Consider the following 24,589-nt stretch of genomic DNA (forward strand, 5'->3'; position numbering starts at 1 on the left):
TTTTTTTAAGATTTAAATATTTTATTTTTTTAGAAAAATTTTCCATGGTTACATGATTCTTGTTGTTACTTTCCCCTTCACCCCACCTTCTACCCCTTTCTCCATATCCAATATGCATTTCCACTGGTTTTAACATGTGTGATCAGTCAAGACTTATTTACATATTATTGATAGTTGCATTGGTGTGGTCATTTAGTGTTTACATCCTCAACCATGCCCGCATCAACCCATGCATTCAAGCAGTTGTTTTTCTTCTGTGTTTCCACTCCTGCAGTTCTTCCTCTGAATGTGGGTAGCATTCCTTTCCATAAATCCCTCAGAATTGTCCTGGGTCATTGCATTGCTGCCAGTACAGAAGTCCATTACATTTGATTTTACCACAGTGTATCAGTCTCTGTGTACAATGTTCTTTTGGCTCTGCTCCTTTCACTCTGCATCAATTCCTGGAGGTCTTCCCGGTTCACATGGAATTCCTCCAGTTTATTATTCCTTTGAGCACAATAGTATTCTATCACCAGCATATACCACAATTTGTTCAGCCATTCCCCATTTGAAGGACATTCCCTCGTTTTCCAGTTTTTTGCCACCACAAAAAACGTGGCTATAAATATTGTTGTACATGTCTGTTTATCTATTATTTCTTTGGGGTACAAATCCAGCAATGCTATGGCTGGATTGAAGGGCAGGCAGTCTTTTATCGTTCTTTAGGCATAGTTTCAAATTGCCATCCAGAATGGTTGGATCAATTCATAACTCCACCAGCAATGCATTAATGTCTCAATTTTGCCACATCCCCTCCAACATTCATTATTCTCCCCTGTGTAATAAGCAAATAATAATGGGGCTAAGATGGCTTAATAATAGAGGGCCCTGAGTGGTACCAGCAGAATCTTCTAGGCAGGGAGACTGTAACTTCAGCATAGATTGTTTTGAGTCAACCAGGGTTGTGTGAGCCTGGGCTGAGATGTTTCAGTTAGTCTCCCTATTGTCTCTAAGCTCCTTGAGGTAAGGAGTGATTGCCCCTTCCCTCATGAATGGAAACTGAAAGCCAACAGGAAGTCAACTTTGTTCACTTCGTGAGCAAGATGGATGCCTGGTTAGACCCTCAGGAAACAAGGGATAACTATCTTTCCTTCTTCATCCCTGGCCCTAGTTGATGGTATAAATGAATCAACTGAAACTCTTTGAATAAGGCCAAGGGGTTTATTAAAAGCAGAGGTAAGCTGAGGGAAAAGGGTTAAGGTCTGGGAAACTGTTGCTAAAGGTGAAGGCCAGTGTGGGAGAGGGTCTCAGAAGGTAGGGTCAGGCTGAGGGAATCAGCCCCTCAGCCAGGGATAAATTTCACTGCCCTGATGTAAGGTGGTCTAGCAGGTCAACAAATGAGAGTAATGGCTTGGTTTAGAGGTGTCCCTACCTGCCTAAGTATACTAATTTCCCATGTTCTCCTCCCACTAAGTTCCCTCCTCCCAGGGCCCAAAGGGAGATGCAGGGGATAGCAGGATGTCTGGGTCAGGTCAAGGAAATCAGCACCCCTCCCCAGTTGGTAGTCCAGGAATATTTATAGTCCCAGCTCCAAAGGTAAGGTTTTGGCCATGAGATCAGGGACTGGCTGGGTCAACATTCTGTTTCCCTAACTGCCAGGATTGCTTCAGGTGATTTTGCAAATGCAAGAGATTCTTGCAGCAATCCAGCATTATACCTGCTATCATTTTAGCCAATCTGCTAGGTGTGAGGTGCTACCTCAGAGTTGTTTTGATTTGCATTTATCTAATCATTAGAGATTTAGAACACTTTCTCATGTGCTTATTGATACTTTTGATTTCTTTATCTGAAAACTGCCTATTCATGTCCCTTGCCCCATTTATCAATTGGGGAATGGCTTGATTTTTTTATACAATTGATTTAACTCCTTGTATATTTGAGTAATTAGACCTCTATCAGAGTTTTTTGTTATAAAGATTTTTTCCCAATTTGTTGTTTCCCTTCTGATTTTGATTGCATTGTTTTTGTTTATACAAAACCTTTTTAATTTATTATAATCAAAATTATTTATTTTACATTTTGTAATTTTTTTCTAACTCTTGCTTGGTTTTAAAATCTTTCCTTTCCCAGAGATCTGACAAGTATATTATTCTATGTTCACCTAATTTTCTTAGTTTCCTTCTTTATGTTCAAGACTTTCATCCATTCTGAATTTATCTTGGTGAAGGGTATGAAATGTTGATCTAAACCTAATCTCTCCCATATTGTTTTCCAAATTTCCCAGCAGTTTTTGTCAAATAGCAGATTTTTGTCCCAAAGGTTGGGCTCTTTGGGTTTATCATACACTGTCTTGCTGATGTCACTTACCCCAAGTCTATTCCACTAATCCTCCCTTCTGTCTCTTTGCCAGTACCATATTGTTTTGATGACCACGGCTTTATAGTATAATTTAATATCTGTTACTGCTAGGCCACCTTCCTTCACATTTTTTTTTCATTATTTCTTGATATTCTTGATCTTTTGTTCTTCCAAATGAACTTTGTTATAGTTTTTTCTAATTCAGTAAAGAAGTTTTTTGGTAGTTTGATAGGTATGGCACTAAGTAGCTAAATTAATTTGGGTAGAATGGTCATTTTTATTGTATTAGTTCATCCTACCCATGAGCAATCAATGTTTTTCCAATTATTTAGATCTAGTTTTAATTGTTTGGAAAGTGTTTTGTAGTTGTGTTCATATAATTCCTGTATTTGTTTTGGTAGATAGATTCCTAAGTATTTTATATTGTCTAGGGTAATTTTAAATGGTGTTTCTCTTTCTACCTCTTGCTGGTGTGATGTGTTGGAGATATATAGAAATGCTGATGATTTTTGCTTTCATTTTGTATCTTGCAACTTTGCTAAAGCTGTTGATTATTTCTCATAGCTTTTTAGTTGATTCTCTAGGATTTTTTAAGTAGAACATCATATAATCTGCAAAGAGTGATAGCTTAATCTCCTCATTGCCTATTTCAATACCTTCAATTTCTTTTTCTTCTCTAATTGCTACTGCTCATGTTTCTAGTATAATGTTAAATAATAGAGGTGATAACGGGCATCCTTATTTCACTCCTGATCTTATTGGGAAAGCTTCTAATTTATCCCCATTGCATATGATGCTTGCTGATGGTTTTAGATATGTACTGTTTATTATTTTTAGGAAAGGACCCTCTATTTCTATCTTTCTAGTGTTTTCAATAGGAATAGATGTTGTATTTTGTCAAAGGCTTTTTCAGCATCTATCGAGGTAACCATGTGGTTTTTGTTGGTTTGCTTGTTGATATGGTCAATTATGTGAATGGTTTTCCTGATGTTGAACCATCTTGTATTCCTGGTATAAAATCCCACCTGATCAAAATGAATAACACCTATGATCACTTGCTGGAGTCTCTTTGCTAGTATTCTGTTTAAGATTTTTGCATCTATGTTCATTAAGGAAATTGGTCTGTAGTTTTCTTTCTCTGTTTTTGATCTACCTGGCTTTGGAATCAGTACCATATTTGTATCATGAAATGAGTTTGGTAGAACCCCTTCTTTGCTTATGTCAAATAGTTTGTATTGTATTGGGTTTAGTTGTTCTTTGAAGGTTTGATAGAATTCACTTGCGAATCCATCTGGTCCTGGGAATTTTTTCTTAGGGAGTTCTTTGATGGCTTGTTCAATTTCTTTTTCTGAAATGGGATTATTTAAGTATTCTATTTCTTCTACTGTTAATCTAGGCAATTTATATTCTTGTAAATATTCATCCATCTCACCTAGATTGCTATATTTGTTGCCATATAATTGCGCAAAATAGTTTTAAATGAAACCCTTGATTTCCTCTTCATTAGAGGTGAGGTCTCCCTTTTCATCTTTGATACTAATGATTTGGTTTTCTTCTTTCTTTTTTTAAATTAGATTGACCCGTACTTTGTCAATCTTCTGTGGGTTTTTGTAAGGAAATCTCTGTAAACTGTAAACGTGGGTTCTTATTTTTAAAATCATGTGATTTCCATAGCTATCATCCAAGTTTAGGCCCTTATCATCTATTTCCTGGAGAATAACAACAGTCTCCAAACTAGTTTCCCAGTCTCTGGATTTTGCCCTCTATAATCTGCCCTTCACATACTCAAGGCAGGCAATTTTCTCCATGGTGCCCTTGCTCAAAAAGGCACTGGGTGTTTCCTTGCATCCCAAATGAAACATCAAATCAATACCCAAGCTTTTAAGGTCCTTCATCAAAGTGCTACAGCCCTTGTAGCCCTACTTCATTCTAACTCCAGCCAAATGAACTACTTACTATTTTGTTGCCATGTTATTTCTCTTTTGTGCCTTTTGTGCACTGTCCCTCAATGATGAATCAGATGCCTATCATTTCTCCAGTTATTAACATCATTCCCTTGCCTCAGGTTCAAATAGGCAGCTGGTGATGTGGGACTGGAGCTGAAGACTGCAGGGTTCTCTGGGCTCTGTGATGCTGTAGGCATATTGAAGGTGGTGAAGATAAATTTAACTAGTATTCTGAGGGGCAGCCCTGTGAATTCAGTCAGATCTCACCCAGGAGAAAAAGAAATGCTTAGACCAAAGTCAGAAGTGTCTCCAAACTTCCAGACTTATCTGAATAACCTGGGCATGTTTCATTCCTTTGTTGAAGGATTGCCTAGGAATCTTCTTTCCCTCTGCAGGAAGCCTTTATAAGCATGCCATAAGAATCTCTCTTCTAAGGGGCAGCTGGGTTGCTCAGTGGATAGAGAGCCAGACCTAGAGATGGAAGGTCCTGAGTTCAAATCTGACCTCAGAGACTTCCTAGCTGTGTGACTCAGGGCAAGTTGCTTAACCCCATTGCCTAGCACTTATCGATTGTCTTGCCTTGGAACTGTATGCACAGTATTGATTCTAAGAAGTTTTTTTTTAGACCCCTACCTTCTGTCTTGGAACCAATACTATGTATTGTAATTATATGTAATTATATATAAGGGCTAGATAATGGGGATTAAGTAACTTGCCCAGGATCACACAGCTAGGAAGTGTCTGAGGTCAGATTTGAACCTAGGACCTTTCTTCTCTAGGCCTGGCTCTCAATCCACTGAGTCATCCAGCTGCCCCCAAGATAAAGGTTTTAAAAAATTAAAATTAAAGAAAAATAGAAGAATCCTTCCTCTAACTAGAGCACCCAGAGATCAGAAATGTATTCTGAAGTACCAAGCAGATGAGTTGTATAGTCCAGAGGGTATGTATGTAGATGACAACTGTGGGATAGCAAATTCAGCCTGGCATTCTGGACAGTTTGGGGGTAAGGATAAATAGGTAGAATATGGGAATTAAGGAAGCCAAGGGAAGGGGAAAATATTGAAGGTATCCAAAGCCAATAGGAAAACTTGGAGGGGGGATGTTGAAGATGGAGAAAGAGACAAGGGTAAATCCTATGTGGCTGTTATCATAGAAACAACAGTTATGAGCAGATCCACCTAATGATCAGTTGAAGGGAGAGACAAAAGAGTGAAATATGGTCCTGTGGCCAGGCCACTTCTGTGTCAGATTTGGCTGGGATGAGGACTGCTCCTTCACCTACTTTCTCATACTGAGTTTGGGATACCTAACCCCAGGCTATAGAAGAGCTGATTGTGACAGCATCATTTCACTCACTTGGTCCAAGGTGAGTTATTGCCATTGCCCATTGACTGGGTACTGCTCCACTATTGTTATTACATTGTTCCAATTATGGGAATGACTTGGCATGATTGGTTCAATAGAGGAAGCTCCCTCAAGATGAGGCTGAGACAGTGGCATGATTCATAACTCTGAGCAAACCTTCTGCCAGCCTTGCAGAGCAAGGAACTAAAAAGTCAGACTAAGATGATTAATCTATTAAATTTAAAAGACCCATGACCTCCCCACAGTTCAGATGAGCAGCCATTCATCCCCCAAACAACAGAGTAATCTACCAAATCTGTTTATTACTCTGGCCTGTGCTTTGTAGACTGTAGTTCTTACTTGGTGACATATTTATGCTGCCTTTCACCTTGCAAGCTTCACATTGGGGAATGAGGAATGCATTGCCAAGAAAAGAGATCTGCACCTTATATTATTTGCCTTTTTTTTTTAACCTGAAGGTTTTGCAAGCTTAAGTGGAAACAAATATGCTTGTCTGCAATACCTTAATTAAGAAGAGAATTTTTAGTGGTGTTATGAAAATCCAAAAAAATATGTAAAGAATAAGTGACTTATTTAGAAAGTAGTTGAACAGTTTCCATGTTGGAGGGGAAAAGAACAAATGTCAGTTCCTCCTTTGTCATTCAGAGGACGTTTTCCTCTCCTTTTTACTCAAGCACAGAACAGATGAAAACCTGAGGAGGCGTGTGTATGGGGATTTGCAAAGTGACACCATGGACAGAGGCCAAGTTGTACTGGGAAGGTACATTTGAGATCCTTGAATCCAGTGTCTTCATTTTATAGATGAGGATTTGAAAGCCAGAGAGCCTGGGTTTGAAGCCAGATTTTTAGAAGCTGATACTTTAGTGGCAATGGGAAAATCACTTCCCTGATCATAGCCTTTGAAAGTCATTGGATACAACTTCATTTTATAGATGAGCAGACAGAGGCATAGAAAGTTAAAATAATTTGCCTAAGGTTATATAGATAGTAATGGAGGCAGGAATAGAACTTTAATCCTTTGACTTCCTATTCATTGAGTTTCCAGATTCGCTTATGCTGCCTCCCAAATCTCAGGTCCTCCATTTACTTACCTATAAAGAGGTTTAAGTGACTTATCCAGGATCAAACAGTGAATTCTTAGTATCTTTTGTCTAAAACTCTTTTCCACGTAATGCCTTTCATTTTTTTAAACCCTTACCTTCTGTCCTAGAATCAATACTGTGTATTGATTATAAGGCAGAAAAGCAGTAAGGGCTAGGCAATGGGGGTTAAGTGACTTTCCCAGTCTAGGTACAGCTAGGAAGTGTCTGAGGCCAGATTTGAACCCAAGGCCTCCCGTCTCTTGGCCTGACTCTCAGTCCACTGAGTCACCCAGCTGCCCCCTGTAATGCCTTTCAAATGAGAAATGAGACACCGAAACCTTACATAGTCTGGTAGAGTTGATGGGATTTGAACCCAGATCTTTTAACTCCCAAGTTAAGTGCACTTTCCATTTCATTATATTGTCCTCATTAAATTACATTAATTCCTGGTCCTATTTTCTCTCTCTTATTAAGCTTTGAGGGCAGGACCTGATCCTTATCCATCTTTTTACCTAAATCATATCTAGCAGGGTGTCTTGCAAATACATTTTACTCAGTAAATACTTGTAAGATTTGAATTTCTTTTCTCTGTTGTAGCCTGATCTACTCAGCATTAAAGGTAAAGCTCTGGTCTATTTCCTCTATGAAGCATTTCTTGATTACTGTATTTTAGACCATATTGATTTCTTCTCTCTCTGAATTTCCCAAGCAGTGAGAATCTTGTGAAGATTAGCCTATTGCTAGGCTCTAGCTGGAAAAAAAAAGTAATTCCATGTTTTACCACTGCCTATTTGCTTTCCTAATATAATAGAAAGTTCTTATATTCCCAATGATTATTTTACTCAGGTCTGTGAAGGCAACGAATGTAGAGCTCTGCTGATTACAGTCAAAATTCATCTAATAAAGGTAGGAAAGGTGAGGAAACTTTCCAAATCACATTGCCCTTTTGATAAATAGAGGAGTGAAAGGAGTGCACAGTCTACGCTCCACTTGCTGATTGACTGACTGACTCTCCTATGAATGGTCTAATTAATCTGTCCAGAAACAACAATCAGAGAGATAGAAAGTCAGAGACCTGGAGCTCTGGGCTTTCCACCCGAGTATATGTTAAACTGTACCCGTGCTTGGTCCATGGTTAAGCCTCTGGGACTGGCGAGCTGGAGAGCCTTATATTTGCATGCCTGTAAACAATACACGGCTTGATGTGATCCTTTGAGGGCACAAGTTTCTTCTGAGTACCTCACCAATCCACATCCCGACAATTAAACCTTGAGTCCTATTTTATTATATTTCCATCAGGTAATTGTCCTGTCAATTTTTCTTTTCTTTTTAAATGCTTACCTCCTGTCTTAGAATCAATCCTGTGTATTAGTTCTAAGGCAGAAGAATGGTAAGGACTTAGGCCGTAGGGGGTTAAGTGACTTGCCCAGGGTCACACAGTTAGGAAGTGTCTGGGGCCAAATTTGAACCCTGGACCTTCCGTCTCTGGGCTTGGCTCTCAATCCACTGAGCCACCCAGCTGCCCTCAATTGTCACTTTTTGGGAAGAGACTAGACTGCTATTTGTCTGGTAAGTTTTAGTGTGCATTGTTTTCTGGGGATGGTTTGGACTAGATGGCTAATGAGATCACTTCCAACTTGAAAATTTAGAGATTCTGTGAGCCCATGATATGCTCCCTTGACCAAACAGAGTCCTTGGACCCCTGGGGGAAGCTACTTTGTGCAGAATCCAAAAATTCTCATGGGTCTTAGAATCCTAAAGGTGTGGATTATTTTTCACTAGCAGATATCCTGCCTTTCCAAATCTTAGGCCTGAGGTTAGTAGTTTTGGGAAATAATTTTCTAAGAAGAGCTGAGCTGCTCTTATCTCCCATTACACTGGTTTCTACAGTGTTTGTAAGTGGCTCACAGATAGGAAAAGGATTATGACTTTATGTCTTATTCAATAGGGAAGGAACCAGTTTAGATATTAGCCTGTTAGAGATATTCATACTAAATTCAATGCACCCTTACCCTACTTCCTTGGCCCTCCATGATGTGAACAAAGGGCAAAAGTATATGGACAAAATCTAGAACTATCAAATGTGGGGTCATTTCTGGGGGTCCCTGAACCTAGATCCAGGACTCATAGACTATGAAGAAGTAGGACATGATCCTGTATGTTTGAGGAAGCAGCATTTCGGTAATCTCTGTATACTGTGTAGGGAAGGAATGGATACAGAAGAGCTTAGGGGAGTTTAGAATTCATTTATAATGATAATGTTAACTAAAATGTATATAGTACTGTGTTAAGCACTTAAAAAATAATCTCTTTCGATCCTCACAGCAACTCTGGGAACTAGGTGCTATTTTCCTTATTTTAAGGCAAATAGACATTCAGTGACTTGCCCAGGGCCCCACAGCTAGTAAGTATATGAGGTCAGATTTGAACTCAGGTCTTCCTGACTTCTCCTCTGGTGTTCAATCACTGTACTACCCATCTGCCCTTGTAAATGAGGAGAAAAATGAATAACAACTTGTTAGGGAGAGATAGATTAATTGTCCTCCCATAATTCACCCTCACAGATCTGGAGATTTCTAACCTGGTTTCCTTGAATTTTTAAAACATATTTTGATAACTGTATTTCAGTTTAATTGTTTTCCTTTATGTTTTCTTGCATTTTATGTACTTTTAAGACATTATTCTGAAAAGGGGTCCATAAGACTACCAAAGGAATCCATGATATATAAAGGTTACAATTTCTGGCTTTCAGCTTTCTAGTAAATTTTTAAAGGATAAAGGGCTACACAGAAAACACAGTGTTGTGTATAGAAAGCTGGCAGAAGGGTCAGGAATATACTTGCTGTATAATCTCAAACAAGTCATCTAACCTTACAGTATCTCAGGCAACTAAGCCAGCAAGTTTTTGTCTGGATGTTGATAGCATCCTAGATTTAGGTCCTCTGTACCTTAAACTTCAACCATTCTGTTCAATCTACCTTGTCAGACAAACTACCACCACCTCGCAATGGACACCAATGGAGACAGCTCAGGACACAGAGTTCAAGAGGTCTAGGAATAGCAGAGCCCTCTTTGCTTCCCATCTTCCCAGTTCTCCTATTATCATCCAGGGAGTAATTTTTATAGAGTATGCAACCTATGAACTGCCTTTGCACAGACTGCAGCCTCTCTTTCCTTTTTCTGTAGTTATATCTACAGGAGATCCAGCAAAGAAAGTTTTTGTCCAGAGAGTTCTAATTTTATCAGGAGAAATTTTGATATAAATAAAGATGCAATTTCCTCTGCTTTGCTACTACTGCCTGGGCTGTCTGTGAGGGAAAGATCCCTCCAGTGAGAAAAGGAGGTGTAGCAACTTGGACTGAGCTAGTGCCTTGTTCTTTTCATTTTCTGCTTGGGCAGAACATACCCTAAAGGAATATTGTAATGGTCCCCACTGGGTGTCTGCTATTTGTCTAAAGGACTTCTCCTAATGCTGGGAGTCTACTGTTGCCTTCTGCTGCCTCATTGCCAGCCAGTGACTCACCAATTCTACCTCCTGCTGCCAGTTAAATTTCTCAACCTGAATATGGAGAACTTCCAGTGAAAGGGAGAACAACGTTCCCTTTGACTTCTGGTCTTTCTTCTCCTCCTGCTCCTGTCCATGAAGGAATACGAAGAGCAAGGTCAGTGGTAAATGGGATTTCTTTCTCCTGACTTCAGGCTCCAGCTGTGCCCTTTCCCTACCAAATCTACAGCCTTTCAAGGGATAAGGAGTTGTGAAGAGGAGCTTCCCATCTGACCATATGACATCCATCTTATATTTCATTTGCCTGCAGTTCGGTTTCCAACCTTTATTGGAAAGAAGAAAAACTGCCTTGACTCAAAGATAGATATGCTAACATAGCTACCATGGCTACCATTTCTAGTAAAGGTTGCCCTTCACTCACTGACCTTAGTTAAATAGGAGAGGTGGGGGAATTGGAATATTTGCTTCTCATTGTTATTTCCAAATTCTCCTCCCAACACTGTCACCCAATATCATCTCTTTCTTGGAGGTTCAGGCTATTTATTCATATATCTCACCCAATCAAAAAAAAAACCCAACAAAAAATACCTGGTGGTCTACAGACCACTAGGACACTCCCTTTCCTTTCTCAATGAGTTCAATAACTGAATAAAAACTTTTCTCTCCTCAACCTCAGTTCTCATACTAGGGGATTTCAACATACATATTGACTCCCTCAAATACCCTAACTACTTGGTTCTTCAACTTACTTATTTCAAATGGGCTAGACTTCCACACAAACTTGTCCACACAGAAAAATAGTCAGACCTATGGTCATACCATCACTCTCAAATGTACCAGCTCTATATTCAAGAATTTTGAAATCTCCTTATTTGACCATAATTTATTAGCTTTTTACTTTTCTCTCTTCCTTCCCTTATAATGCCCTAAATCTTGTCCATTCTATGACTTCTAATACCTTGAGTATTTATTTCTCTTCCAGGTAATCTATATAACACCAGCCACTCTCACTTCTCACCATCTTGACTCCTCGGAGAACAAGTTCCACTGTACTGACTTCCTCTAATAAATTCCTATCTTCTTTATCATATTGCCAGTTGTACCCAGTCAAATCTCAGCCTTGGATCACTCAAGCCACCATCTCATCTATACAGATGCTGCTGATGAAGATAGAGAAAAATCATATAATCATTTTGACAGGGTCCACTACAAATTTATATTATACAACCTCAATTATGACTTTATTGCACCTAGGCAATCCTACTATATCTCCCCTTGTTAACTCACTATCATACTTTCCATAGTGGCTCTTCTAAAATATTTTATCTCTTCTCAAACCTACCATGGATGGCTACCATAGCTCCAACTCTCTCAGCCAAGAACCTTGTCTAATATTTGACAGTAAAAATTGAGGCTATTTGCCAAGAGTTCTTTCTTTTCCCTTTTTTCCTCATCTGTCACTTAGATGACTTCTGCAACTATCTCTTTCTTCATCCCTATGTCACATGAGTTCCTTACCAGAACTAACCCCTCCACTAGTTCAAGTGATCTCATTCCATCCCATCTCTTTCAACAGTACCCTGCTCCCCATCATCATCTCTACTCTCACTTATTTTCAATTTCTATCTCCTGATTTATTCTCTTCTACAATACAAACATGCCCCTCATTCTGAAAAAGACCTTCATTTGAGGCTATTATCAAAATCTCCTCTACCGTTTATAGCTAAATTTCTCAGAAAGGCAGTCTACAATAGTTGACTCTACTTTCTCTGCTTTCATTCCCTTTTTCACCCCTTATGATCTGACTTCTGACCTTATCATTCCACTGAAGCTGCTCTCTCCAAAGTTACTGATGGTCTCTTAATTGCCAACTCCAGTGTTTTTTTCTCTATACTCATTCTCCTCAACTCTGTTCTCTAGTCTATGACCCTGTTGATCATTTTCTCCTCCCTGATAATCCCTTCTCTCTAGGTTTTTGGGATACCACTTACTCACCAAACAGACCACTCCTCAGTTTTTTTGCTAGATTCTCCACTAGATCACATCCTTGACCACAGATATTCCTCAGGGTTCTGTTCTGGACCCTCTTCTCTTACCTCTCTATATAATTTCACTTGGTAATCTCATCAGTTTCTATGAATTTAATTACCTTCTTTATGCTACCTATCCTGCTTCAATCTCTCTTCTTACCTTCAATCTTACATTTCCAAAAACTGTTCAGACATCTCAAACTTCATGCCCAATAGATATTGTTAACTCAAAATAGCAAAAATGGATTTCCTTATCTTTTGCTCTTTCTTTCCCTTCATTCTCACATTCCTTATTATTGTAGAGTACAACATTATCCTCTAAGTCCCTCAGGCTTGCAAACTAGGAGTCATTCTGGAATCCTCACTTTGTCTGATTGCCAAAGCCTATAGATTTCACCTTCACAAAATCTTTTGTACATGCCTTTTTCTCTCTTCTGACCCTGCCACTTGTCTAGTGCCAGTCCTTATAACCTCCCTGCATGATATATTTTCTCAGACACATAAAGCACATTTAGGTAAATACTATATTTGCCATATAATAATTCTTTGGATTACATGCACTATATACTGCACTCTGTGGTATGGCTGCAACCCTGTACCCCAGCCTCCCCCCCCCAATACAAATGCATGTGACTTTGCACTCTCAAATATTACCAACTTATATGAATAGCAACTTCACTCATCATCCTTATGGTTCCATACATCTCTAAGGTAAATATGGCCAGAGAGTCCAAACTTTTGTGTTGACCTTTTGTGAATTGTTGCCTCATAATATAGATAGAAAGGTTGTGAAAAGAAATTCAAAGTTACTTTACTTTTAAGGATATTTGGGCCTATGAGTTCTCCTTGAGTATTTTCTTTACTTGCCAAATATTATTGCATTAAGGTTGAGGTTCCACGTAAAAGAGGAAGCCAATAAAGTTATCCATTCGTTTATCTGTGAAAACCTTCTCATTCTTCAAGACCATATCCTTCATGAAGTCTTTCCCAAAGTTCCCAGCTGAAAATGATTTCTCATTTTTGGGGGTTCTTACCAAGTATAGTATAGTAGTAAAGTATCATACAGTACAGTATAGGATAGGATAGGATATATAATATACTAGAGTACTTTAGAAATATCCTGTGCACTTATTTACATTATAGTTATTAGTATAACAGCCTCTACAATAGCCTGTAAACCCTTGGAGAACATAAAATTTATACTTCTTACAACACACAGAGTCTTGTAAAAGTGTTTAATTAATATTTGTTAACTTGAATTATATTACTTGCTTCAATAATGTTTGCATTTAAAAGAATCCTTCTTCCAAAAAGACATCTCAAATAATTCTAATGGGAGAAATTGTAGGCAGAGGGCAAAAGAAAGACATTCTTTGGGGCAAAGGATGGCCTTGATAATGTTCAAATCAGATGATTCCTGTGGCTGTCTAATGCAAAAGAAACACTGGCTGTGGTAGACATTATTCAACAATGGGAAAGTAAATCATCATCTATAATAGATACCCATTAGATTCTTATCACTGCTAAAATCATAACTTTTGGGAGACTGAAGTTCTCAAAGTAAGACCTCAATGAATGGTTTTAGCACTTATAGAGAGAGGGGAAAATAAAAATTTATAAATATCTCAAAATTTGTAGCATTTAAGTAAAAATTATCCAAAGCTCTGATTCTGCAGAATTAGAGCAAGAAAATTTTTCCTGGAATAAGTAATACCAAAAATCTTAAGAGCAACTTGTTGGATCAGAAATTCAATGTGTGTGTGTGTGTGTGTGTGTGTGTTTATAGAGGGGCTACTATAACTAAGAGAAATTTTTCACATTTTCCCATATGAATCATGGAATTTAGTCCTAAGAAGGTTTAGGAGAATCTGGAGAGGGATCAGCTGAGAGTCCCTATTCCCTAGATCTGTAAGTCAGAGAATTAAAACTATATTTAAGAAGAAATTTGGTGTCTGAATCTAAGAAAGTTCAGAATCCTTCTTTTCACAATGTGCTTCAAACATCCAATAGTTAATATTATGATGTGTTAATAGTAAGAAAGTCTCTTAAAGTTTGGAGGATATTGGGATGCCCTGACACTATGCTCCTTTCCTGTCCTACCCTGTTTCATAGGATTTAGAAAGCATAATAAATTATTCATTGATCTGGGATAGCAAAAAGTTGCATCCACTATGATAAAAACCACTTATTGTCTGTGGATAGGAGACACCCATAGAGGGTTAGAAGCTAGCTTGCTTTCACCAATGATGCTCTTACTTTCAGAGAACAAATAAATTCTGATTAACAATTGTAAAAGATATCTAGTCACTATTTTCTTTCCTCTTGAGCAAAACTATGTCTTTTGGTTCCCCTTTCTTTTACTCTTCCTTCTAGTATTAAAAGAATTATTTGTTTGTTTATTACATTAAAGTTCCCAGGTGTTTCTATCCCTCCCTTCCCCACATTAGAGAAGGCATAATTTGACTCCAAAAATGTATACATAAAACTATGTCATAAACGTTTCTATTCATCGGTTCTTTCTCTGGAGGTGAATAATCACAGTTAATATTCAAAGAATATTTCTGTAATTGTATATAATGTTCTCTTGGTTCTGCTCATTTTGTTATTCATAATTTCATGTAGGCCTTTCCATGTTTTTCCAGAATTAACCTATTCATTATTTCTTATGGTACAGTATGTTCTATTACAATCATATACCACAATTTGGTTAGTCATTCCTCAATTGATGGATATCCCTCAATTTCCGTTTCTTAGATGCCACTTACCTGTCTTAAATTCTCACAGCATGTTGCTACCACAGTATAATTGGCTTTGTACTAAGTGGATCTAAAAAAGCCATGTAAAATAGCCATGTAAACCTTAGAAACTAAAGCTGCTACTTGTAATCAGTCTTTCATAGTGCACAAATATATTGCTTTTCCTTTTAGTTTACCTTCTCACTCTTGTCTTCAGACCCACTGGTGAGTGAGATTTCCCAACAGAGACTCTCTAGTTCAACCCATTTTTATAGATGAGACCTAAAGACATTACCAAGGTAGGAATTAGTGGTGCCAGGATTTGAACCTCAGTTTTCTGATGACAAATCCAATATACTATGCAATACTGACTGCAGTTAAACCCCTATGATTTATATAGAAAGGAACAGGATGTGAGAGATGAAGTGACTTACCTAAAGCAAAATCTCTATGTAGTGGCAGTGATGGGACTAGAATCCAGCTCAAATGACTCCCAGAGCAGAGGTTTTATCATTGTAACATTTTAAGGTAATCAATAATTTAAAGTTTTTCTTGGTATACATTTTTAAGTGGATTATTTTAGAATATATGGTCAGAAAAGAGTCTGAGCATTCTTAGAAACTAATAAAGGTATTTTTAAAATTATCATTTTATATATTTTGTTGAGGGAGGATAATGTAAGGCAGCTGAGGACTGAGCTAGGAGAAAAACACTGCCATGTTTGGGTTGGAGAGTTATGGAACTAATCAACTAATCTCTTTAGATCTTGAGTTGCTATTTGGTGCTGTACACTTCTTCCTTAGTGCTAATTTGGGCTACCCTTCTTCCATAGTAAACTCTGCTAAAGCCCAGGCTAGTTATGGACATGTCAGTGGAGTTTCTAGCTAGGAGAAGAGGGGTAGAAAAAGTAGGTATGAGTAGGCAGAGACCGGCACAGGCTCTGACTTCTAAGATCTTGCCCGAGGGAAAGTTGTCTGAAAAACAAATGTATTTGATCCTTGATCACTGCTGCCAACAAGGAAGGTAGTTTTTTCTTTTTAGATTCTATTTTAGACCCACAGATTGTATCTTAACCTTCCCTCCATTCCTTTTATTGCCAAACCTGCCACATTCTAGTATGTGCATGGCATGAGTCTATCCAACAAAGGGACTTTATGATACTACTCCCCACTCTCATCTCACCCGTGCAATTACCCATGGGGAAAAGTATAATTTTGGGGGAGATCAATGGGAAACTTCCTATTATTAATCTTATTGCATAAATAGTTCCAACTTCCTGACTTATAAATTATGTGAGAGGCAAGGTCTTAGGAACTCAAGGTTTTCTTTCCATTGGAGTGGAAAGGGGTAACTACTATATTTTGGAGTGTGTGAGTATGTGCATGCATAGGGCCCATGAGTATGTGCACAGGTAACATATAACAGGAGTAACATTGCTTAGAAGAAGACTGTCAGCAGGGGAAGGACTGCAGGTGTACCATTTACTAACCATTCACCTGAAGGATGTGAGTCTGGTACAGATCCTCATAGCCGTAGGCATGACAGGTGTAATTGCCCATGTGAATAGTTGTCACCTTGGTAATGTAGAGAGAATCATCTTCTCCAAAATCCTGCATTAAACACAAGAGAACAGATCTGTCTCATTAGTGAACAAATGATTTCAGCTTTTAGGAAAGGTTCAATTTCTGTGATTACAGTTTCTATCCCCTAACACACACACAGAAATCTTAGCTCTGAGGATTTTCTCCTAGTCAATGCCTCTGGTCAGATCTTGTCCCTTCTAACTTTATAACATCTTTCTCATCTGCCTCCTTTTTTCCCACGTAGGCAGTCAATGGCTCAGTTGAGCCTCATATCATCTCTTACCTGAACAATTTCAGTAGCTTGTGAAATGGTCTCACTTCAAGTCTCTCCCTACTCCAGTTCATCTTCTAAATTGCTGCCAAAGTGATTTTTACTAAATGTGGGTCTGACTATGTTACTCCCCTACTCAACAAACTTCAGTGGCTCCCTAATGACTTCAAGAGCAAATATAAAGTCCTTTTTGGTACACAAAAATACTTTAGAAACTATATTCAACCCAAAACACATCACACCTCTCCATGTATATTGTAGTTCAGCAAAAATGATTTTCTTACTGTTTCAATACAGGACATTGCATCTTTTGCCTTTTCACTTGTTACTCCCTATATCTGAAATGCTCATCTTCCTCTATTTAAGTTCCACTTTCTACATGAGCCCTTTGTTAATCTCCCCAAATACTGGTGTTCTCTAATCTCATTCATCTTGCATTTACTTATTTTATTCCCTTATATGTACATGTTGTCATTCCTGATTAGATGTAATCTTCTCTTAGAGGTATGTTTTGATTTTTTCCCCTCTATCTCCAGAACCTCGCAGAGTTCATCAAGGATACTACATCAGTGCTTGATGATTGATTACAGTAGCAGGCAAAGATCATCAATCCTCACAATACCTTCCTCTCAAGATCAGTCAGTCTCTTTAAATTCCTTGTGCCCAATATTTCCCTATTTCTGCTACTCTCTGCCAATGGAAAGCCTGCCCATCTTTGCAGGTTAAGAGATGTGTTTCATCGATGTTTGTTATTCCCTCCTCCACCTAGAAGAGTGTCCTGCAAAATAGGTGCTTAAAAAATGGTGCTGAGTTTGAATGCAAGATTTAGCCATAGAAACACTTCCTCTAAGCACTGGAATCTTCTTGGCTTACCCATCCTGATCTCACCATCTTTGGAGCAACTCCAACATTTATTATCAGTGCCACATTTTTTGGCCCTTGATCCTGGGCAAGCTAGAACAATTTATACATTTTTTTAGGTTATTATTTAATATTTGAAGTTCAGAGATCATTCAGGCAGGGAAGAGGAAAAGGCATCTAAAATATCTTTGGAAGGCAGTGGAGAGGAAGAAAGTAGGTAATTAGATAAAGTCTTGCAGGTAATCAAATTTCTGTTTAAAACCTTAATGCCTAAAATATCTGAGGGTAGCTGCTGTTTGCATTAGGGCTTGGCAAGAATCTGCTAATTGGCAATCAAATGCAGCTTAGTTAGCAAGTGTCAGAAAAGGCAGGAAACCTGCTATAAATAATATCTTGAGTAAGGACCGGGCACAGGCTCAACAGGTAAGACAAAGAAGCAATTGATCTTAGTAGTTTGTCTTAAGAGTTAGCCATAGGACATACCAAAAATAGAGAGGAAAGACACAGCATATTGCTTCCATTAAGTCCAGAGGGTAGTGGAATTTTGCTACTTTTAGGATTCCTTTGCAAATGGAATATGACTAGGAAAGCATTCACAAATTTGATTTTCTAACAATGCCATGCAACAGCTATGTATCTACAAAAGGTAGCTTAGTTTCCCTCTTCAAGGATAAGGTGAAAAAAGGAGCTGGCCTAGTAATGCCTTTCTCCTTGACAACTAAGTGTTCCTTGAAATAGTAGATGGATGCAAAAGTGTGCTGGAAACAGTTCTAACCAGTTGGAGAGTTGTTGAATTTTTAGCGTGAGCTTTTACAACTTTGAAATTTACAATGCTACAAATCAGGGCTTGATTTATTGTTTAGTTGATTGTCTAGACTTAAGAAAGTGTTAATAAGGCAGGTTAAATTTAAAAAGTTTATGGGCACCCCTTTAGCTCCCTCCCACTTTGTGAATTGTTTACCAGTACACACTAGTATTGCTCTATAAAGGTTGCTTGAACTCAGCAGGAGTGTAATAGAAGACTGAGAAATGAAGTTATGATCAGCAAGGAATGGCAGAAACTCCAGACTAACAGTAACCACAACAATAAAAATAAAAATAACTGACATTTCTATAACACTTAAAATTATTTTAAAATTTATTTGTTACACTAAAATACCCAGGTGACTCCCTCTCCCCACTAGAGAAGGCATCATTTGACAAAAAGATATATGTATATATAAAACTATATTGCTTATTTCTATTTATCATTTTTTTCTCTGGAGGTGGACATGCACAAGTCATTCTTCAAACAAGTTGCTATTACTGTATAAAATGTTCTCTTGGTGATGCTCGTTTCACTCTTCATAATTTCATGTAGGTTTTTCCATGTTTAAAAAAAATTAACCTGTTTGTCATATCTTACAGTGCAGTAGTATTCCATCATAGTCATATACCATAGCTAGTTTAGCCATTCCCTTCAATTTCCAGTTCTTTGCCACCACAATGAGAGCTGCTATAATTTATCATTTTTCCCCTGGAGGTCGACTTTCACAAGTCATTCTTCGAACAATATTTTTATTGCTGTATATGACATTCTCTAGGTTCTTAGGAAATAAGATTGGCAGAGTTCTTTACATACGTGATCTCATTTAAGACTCACATCAGCCTTACTGATGATATTTCAAGAAGGAAACAAGAAAAAAAAAGTGTGGAGGTAGAGAAAACTAGTGACCAAATCCAGCAAATTGGAGGGGCAAAGAATCTGACATAGGAAGGGAAGAGCAGAAGGGCACTGAACACTGAATGTTTAGACAGAAATATTATCTACTGGGCCTAGAGTCAGGAAGAGTCATCTTCTTGCATTCAAATTTGACCTCGGACGTTTAATATCTATGTGATCTTGGCTAAGTTATTTAACTGTCTGCCTCAGTGTCCTGATCTGTAAAATGAACTGGGGAAAGAAATGGCAAACCACTCTCATCTTTGCTAACAAAACTCCAAATGGGGTCATGAAGAGTTGGACATGACTAAACAATAACATAAGTAATAATAGCTTTTTCCATTAGAAAGGATGTTAGAAATACAATTTCTCAGAGGAAAGAAGTTTCTTGGGCTCTACAGAACCATTCTGTGGATCCATGGGCATCATCACAATAGAGGATAGATGAAAGGTGGAGGAAGAGATGGTTAGTTTTGTGTTGTGACTCTCTCATGAAGGCTTCTAAGGCAGCTTTATTGAACAGACATAAACAAAAGAGTGATCTGCCATCTTTCTTGGAGTATCTCTAGGGACAGAAATTTCCTAAATCTAATGACTATTAGTCACCTTACAATAATTGAAATGACACCTTAAAAGGAATCTCAAAAGAGGATGAAAACCTGAGCAAGAAATTGAAAACCTTAGGGTCAAAAGTATTATTTTCATCAACAGGAGGGATGTTTAGCAGGCTAAGATGAAATTGTTTGGAAATTGAATTTGGATTCCTGGGCCAAAGATTAAAATGTGAAGAAATTAGTCAATAATTATATGGTTTTTAAAAAAAATTAATATTCATTTTTAACATAGTTACAAGATTCATGCTCCTACTTTCCCCTTCACCCCCCCGCACCCACCACCCATGGCCCACACACATTTCCATTGGTTTCATCATGTGTCGTTGATCAAAACCTATTTCCAAATTGTTGATAGTTGCATTGGTGTGGTAGTTTTTAGTCTACATCCCCAATCATGTCCACCCCAACCCATGTGTTCAAGCAGTTGTTTTTCTTCTGTTTCCACTCCTGCAGTCCTTCCTCCCAATGTGGGGAGCATTCTTTTCCATAAATCCCTCAGAATTGTCCGGGGTCAATGCATTGCTGCCAGCACAGAAGTCCATTACATTCTATTTTACCACAGTGTATTGGTCTCTGTGTACAATGTTCTTCTGGCTCTGCTCCTCTCACTCTGCATCAGTTCCTGGAGGTCTTTCCAGTTCACCTGGAACTTCTCCAGTTTATTATTCCTTTTAGCACAATAGTATTCCATCACCAGCATATACCATAATTTGTTCAGCCATTCCCCAATTGAAGGGCATACCCTCCTTTTCCAGTTTTTTCCCCCACAAAAAGAGCAGCTATAAATATTTTCATGCTCAGAGTCTATGCGCGTTCTTCAGCTTTTTGGGGTCCTCAATCTTGCTGCTCTCAGGAACAGGCCCTGGAGCTGACAATGACTCAATGGGTCCCCCAAACTTGCTCTATTTCTTTTTAGCTGGCTTTGGAGTTGTATGTGGTGTGTGTGGAGGGGGTGGAGGGGGTTGCTCAGCCCGGATTTAGTGAGAGCTGTTTCACCACTTTATAGCATGGAAATGTCCCGATTCCACATACCTTCCACACTGCACCCTGTTGTGGGGTCCCTCTGGTCATCTGGATTTGTTTTTATTTCCCCTTGAGGAGTCCTTTATGTTTAGGTCAGGAGAGGTTAAGAGCTGCTTTTTACTCTGCCGCCATCTTAACCCAGAACCCTGATACAATTTTTAATAATTTTTTTCTGACACTTTGGAATCCCTTCTACTCCTTCCCTCTCATGAGGATGGCAAGTAATATGATATAGGACATATTTCCATGTTCATCATTTTGTGGAAGAAAATACATATCACTGAGACTAGAGAAAAATTTATGGAGGAAGTAAAATGAAGGATGGGATACCTCAATCTGCATTCTAACTCTGTAAATTTCTTCTATGGCTATGGGTAGCCTTTTTCATCATAAGTTCCTAGGAATTATTCTAGATCTTTGTACTGCTGATAATAATTAATTCATAATTGATCAACATACATTATTATTGTTACCGTGTAAAATATTCTTCTGGTCCTGCTCACTTCAATCTTTTTTACTGCATATAGTCTTTACAGATTTTTTGTGATCATCTTATTGTATTTTTTATGGTTAAACAGTATTCTATTACAGTCAAATACTACAATTTGTTCAGCTATTTCGCAACTGATTGACATGCCTTCATTTCTAGTTCATTGCCACCACAAAAAGAGATGGTATTAATATTTTGGAGCCAGCAAGTCCTTTCCCCCTATTTTTTATTTCTTTGAACATTTGGGGCTTTCTTGGAAGAGATACTGGAGTGATTTGCCATTCCCTTCTCCAGATCATTTTAGATATAAGGCAACTGAGGCAAACAGGGTTAAGTGACTTGCCTGGGATCACATAACTAGCATATGAGACCAGATTTGAACTCAGACTTCCCTGACTTCATACCTGATGCTCTATCCATTCTACTACCTAGCTATATGAGTCAGACTCCAGTATGATATGTAACTTATGAAAATTTATGAAACTATGTATGCAAATTTAACTTGGCTTTTCAGATTTTGATAAATGACCCTGCTCTCTAGTGCAAAGAGGTCTCATGGATGGTCACTACCCTCCTCTGCAAAAGTAATGGTTATTAGATTTTCAATACCTTTTAATCTCTTCAGTTTCAGAGGTGAGCTGTACTTAAGAGGAAAAAAAAAACATTCTCCGAAAATTGTCAACTTCTCATTTTTTCAGTGTTCCAAATAGGTAGTTTTGGGGCAAGTTGTAAAGATAAACGCACTTGCCTGGAAGTCTAAATGTGGATGGGTTTTTAACAAAATAGGAGTTTTCAAAGGAAATGCTGACATGTGGACAGCATGCCATTATAATTATGAAAAATTGATGAATTAAAAAAATACTACCCACCTCAATACTACATTCGCTATAATGGATATATTTTTGTTTCTGGCAGAGACCTTACTTGGCATTTATAGAACGTTGATCAGAAAACTAATTAACCTGCTCATCTAACAACAACAACAACAAAGTACATTGCTTTAAATGAAGCTGACTACAGTATACAATAAATTATCTGATTTCATTAAAGTAATTGTAAGTCTTTGTTATTGAGCTGTAAAAGCAGCAATTTTATTCAAGAAGTGGTTTTGCTGGTGAGTACTTCATTTTTCCCCTTACAAGTATTCACAAAGTCAGTATTCCTGGCCTAGTCACAGCAAAGGATTAAAGTAATAGAGAAGAGATTTTAAAAGTCTTCTTTCCCAAATGGACATTTTTTTCTAAACTGGGGAAGGATGCTCACCTAAGGGTGTGTAACATGAAGAATAATTTGTGAATGTGGTCAAGGCATTTAGTTCCCATCACCTCAGTTTCTTTTTCTGTAAAATGATGGCATTTGACCAGATGATCTCTCAGTTTCTGGAGAAGAGAAAATCTGAGTTCAAACATGACTTCATTTAATGCCTGCAGGAACCTGGAGAAATCAACTAATCTCTTCCTCAGTTTCCTCACATGAAAAAATAGGGATAATAATAGCACCTACCATGCAGAGCTGTTGTGACAATTAAATGATATAATAATTGTAAAGTACTTAGCATAGTCCCTAGCACTTACTAAGTTTTTTATAAATGTTAGCTATTATTATATAATTACCCAAAATTGCAAAGCTAGTATTGGAGATAAAAGGTTAAAAAAGAGAAAAAAATTTAAGTAATTAATATGAACTACTGAAAAATTAGGGATCACAGTAGGAATAATAATAGCCTTTGGGATCCTTAATTAGTGAAATATTACAGGTCCCCTATTTTGGAATATGACACGTTTCTTCAGTTTTTTTCTTAGAAATTCTTAGATGTAAAATAACTATAAAATAAATTTAATAAATATAGCCAATCATGCTATGACTTAACATGAAATACTATCATCATAGTCCACTGATTTCTGACCCTGCTGCAGGTCACTTCTGAAAAACTAGAAAAGGGATCAGAATTTATTACAGGAATGCATATACCACTGATCTCATACATAATCAGGATCTCATAATTCCATGGTCCAAATTGTATGTTATTCTTAGTATAGCTTTCAGTACAGTCCATCCCCCAAATCATTCACCAGGGACACAGAATTTAGGATCACACAATCAATAAAGCACAGAAAGAGTCACACATGGAAGAAGTTTACTTTGAGTGATACTATTCTGTTCCAAAGAGGTTTCACAAGATTCACTCTTTATTTTCCATTTTTATCAATACAAAGGACTCTGTAGGTACAGAATAAAACTTAAGATATACTTCTCCTTTGGATTCAAAATCTCTATGTTTTTATCAATCAACTATTTGCAAGCAGCCTAAAATATGAAAAAAATAAGAAAGTACTTATTAGTGCAATTGACAGCTGCTGTAGATTTCTTACATCCCTAGCTGAAATGCCCAACTTCCCTGATTATACTGATGCATATTCCTGGAAGAGTATAATAACTTCTAGAGATTCTCTATTCAGATAAAGGGAAATAATAAATTTTCCCATCAATGTTGCCATTTACTAAATGGCCAAACTTTGTAGGGATATCTAATGTTTGAGGAGTCTCATTAGGAATATCAATATTTACAGAACTCTCCTTCCAGGGAAAGGGAAGAGGTCCATATGCTCAGAACCTCTTTCCTTACCAGTCAAACTATTTAAATTCCATTATCACCTGAGAGGCAATTTTATGAAAAAATGAAGATGCTTGTTGTTAAAACAAAGGAATTGGCAGTAGCCATACTTATCCTTAAAGGATCATAGATTTAGATCTGTTAGGGATTTTAAATATCATATAGTTCTATTTCTTCATTTTTCATATATTTCATTATATTTATATAATTTACTAAAATAAGCATGGAGACCAAGTGATTTTCTCAGTGTCACACAAGGAATAAGTAGCAAAATAAGTGCTTGAAAGCAGATTCCCGGATGCAAAATACAGCACTCTTTGCTTTGTAACACCAATTTTGCCTATGATGACAGAGGGACCAATCATCATATGAAGCTTTTCTTTTCTATTCTAAGAAGACTTAGAGTGCCATGATATAGAAATGGGAAC

General features: G+C 37.7%; 1 protein-coding gene across 1 annotated transcript in view; it reads right to left on the reverse strand.

Moving 5' to 3' along the window:
* FSTL4 (follistatin like 4) overlaps positions 1-24,589 on the reverse strand; it is an 874,220-nt gene that overhangs the window by 69,169 nt on the left and 780,462 nt on the right. Inside the window, exon 7 of the mRNA XM_044661912.1 lies at positions 16,493-16,613. Coding sequence (XP_044517847.1) covers positions 16,493-16,613 — 121 coding nt within the window. The remainder of the gene's footprint in view (positions 1-16,492; positions 16,614-24,589) is intronic.

This window comes from Gracilinanus agilis, chromosome 2 (assembly GCF_016433145.1).
Source record: "Gracilinanus agilis isolate LMUSP501 chromosome 2, AgileGrace, whole genome shotgun sequence".
NCBI lineage: Eukaryota > Metazoa > Chordata > Mammalia > Didelphimorphia > Didelphidae > Gracilinanus > Gracilinanus agilis.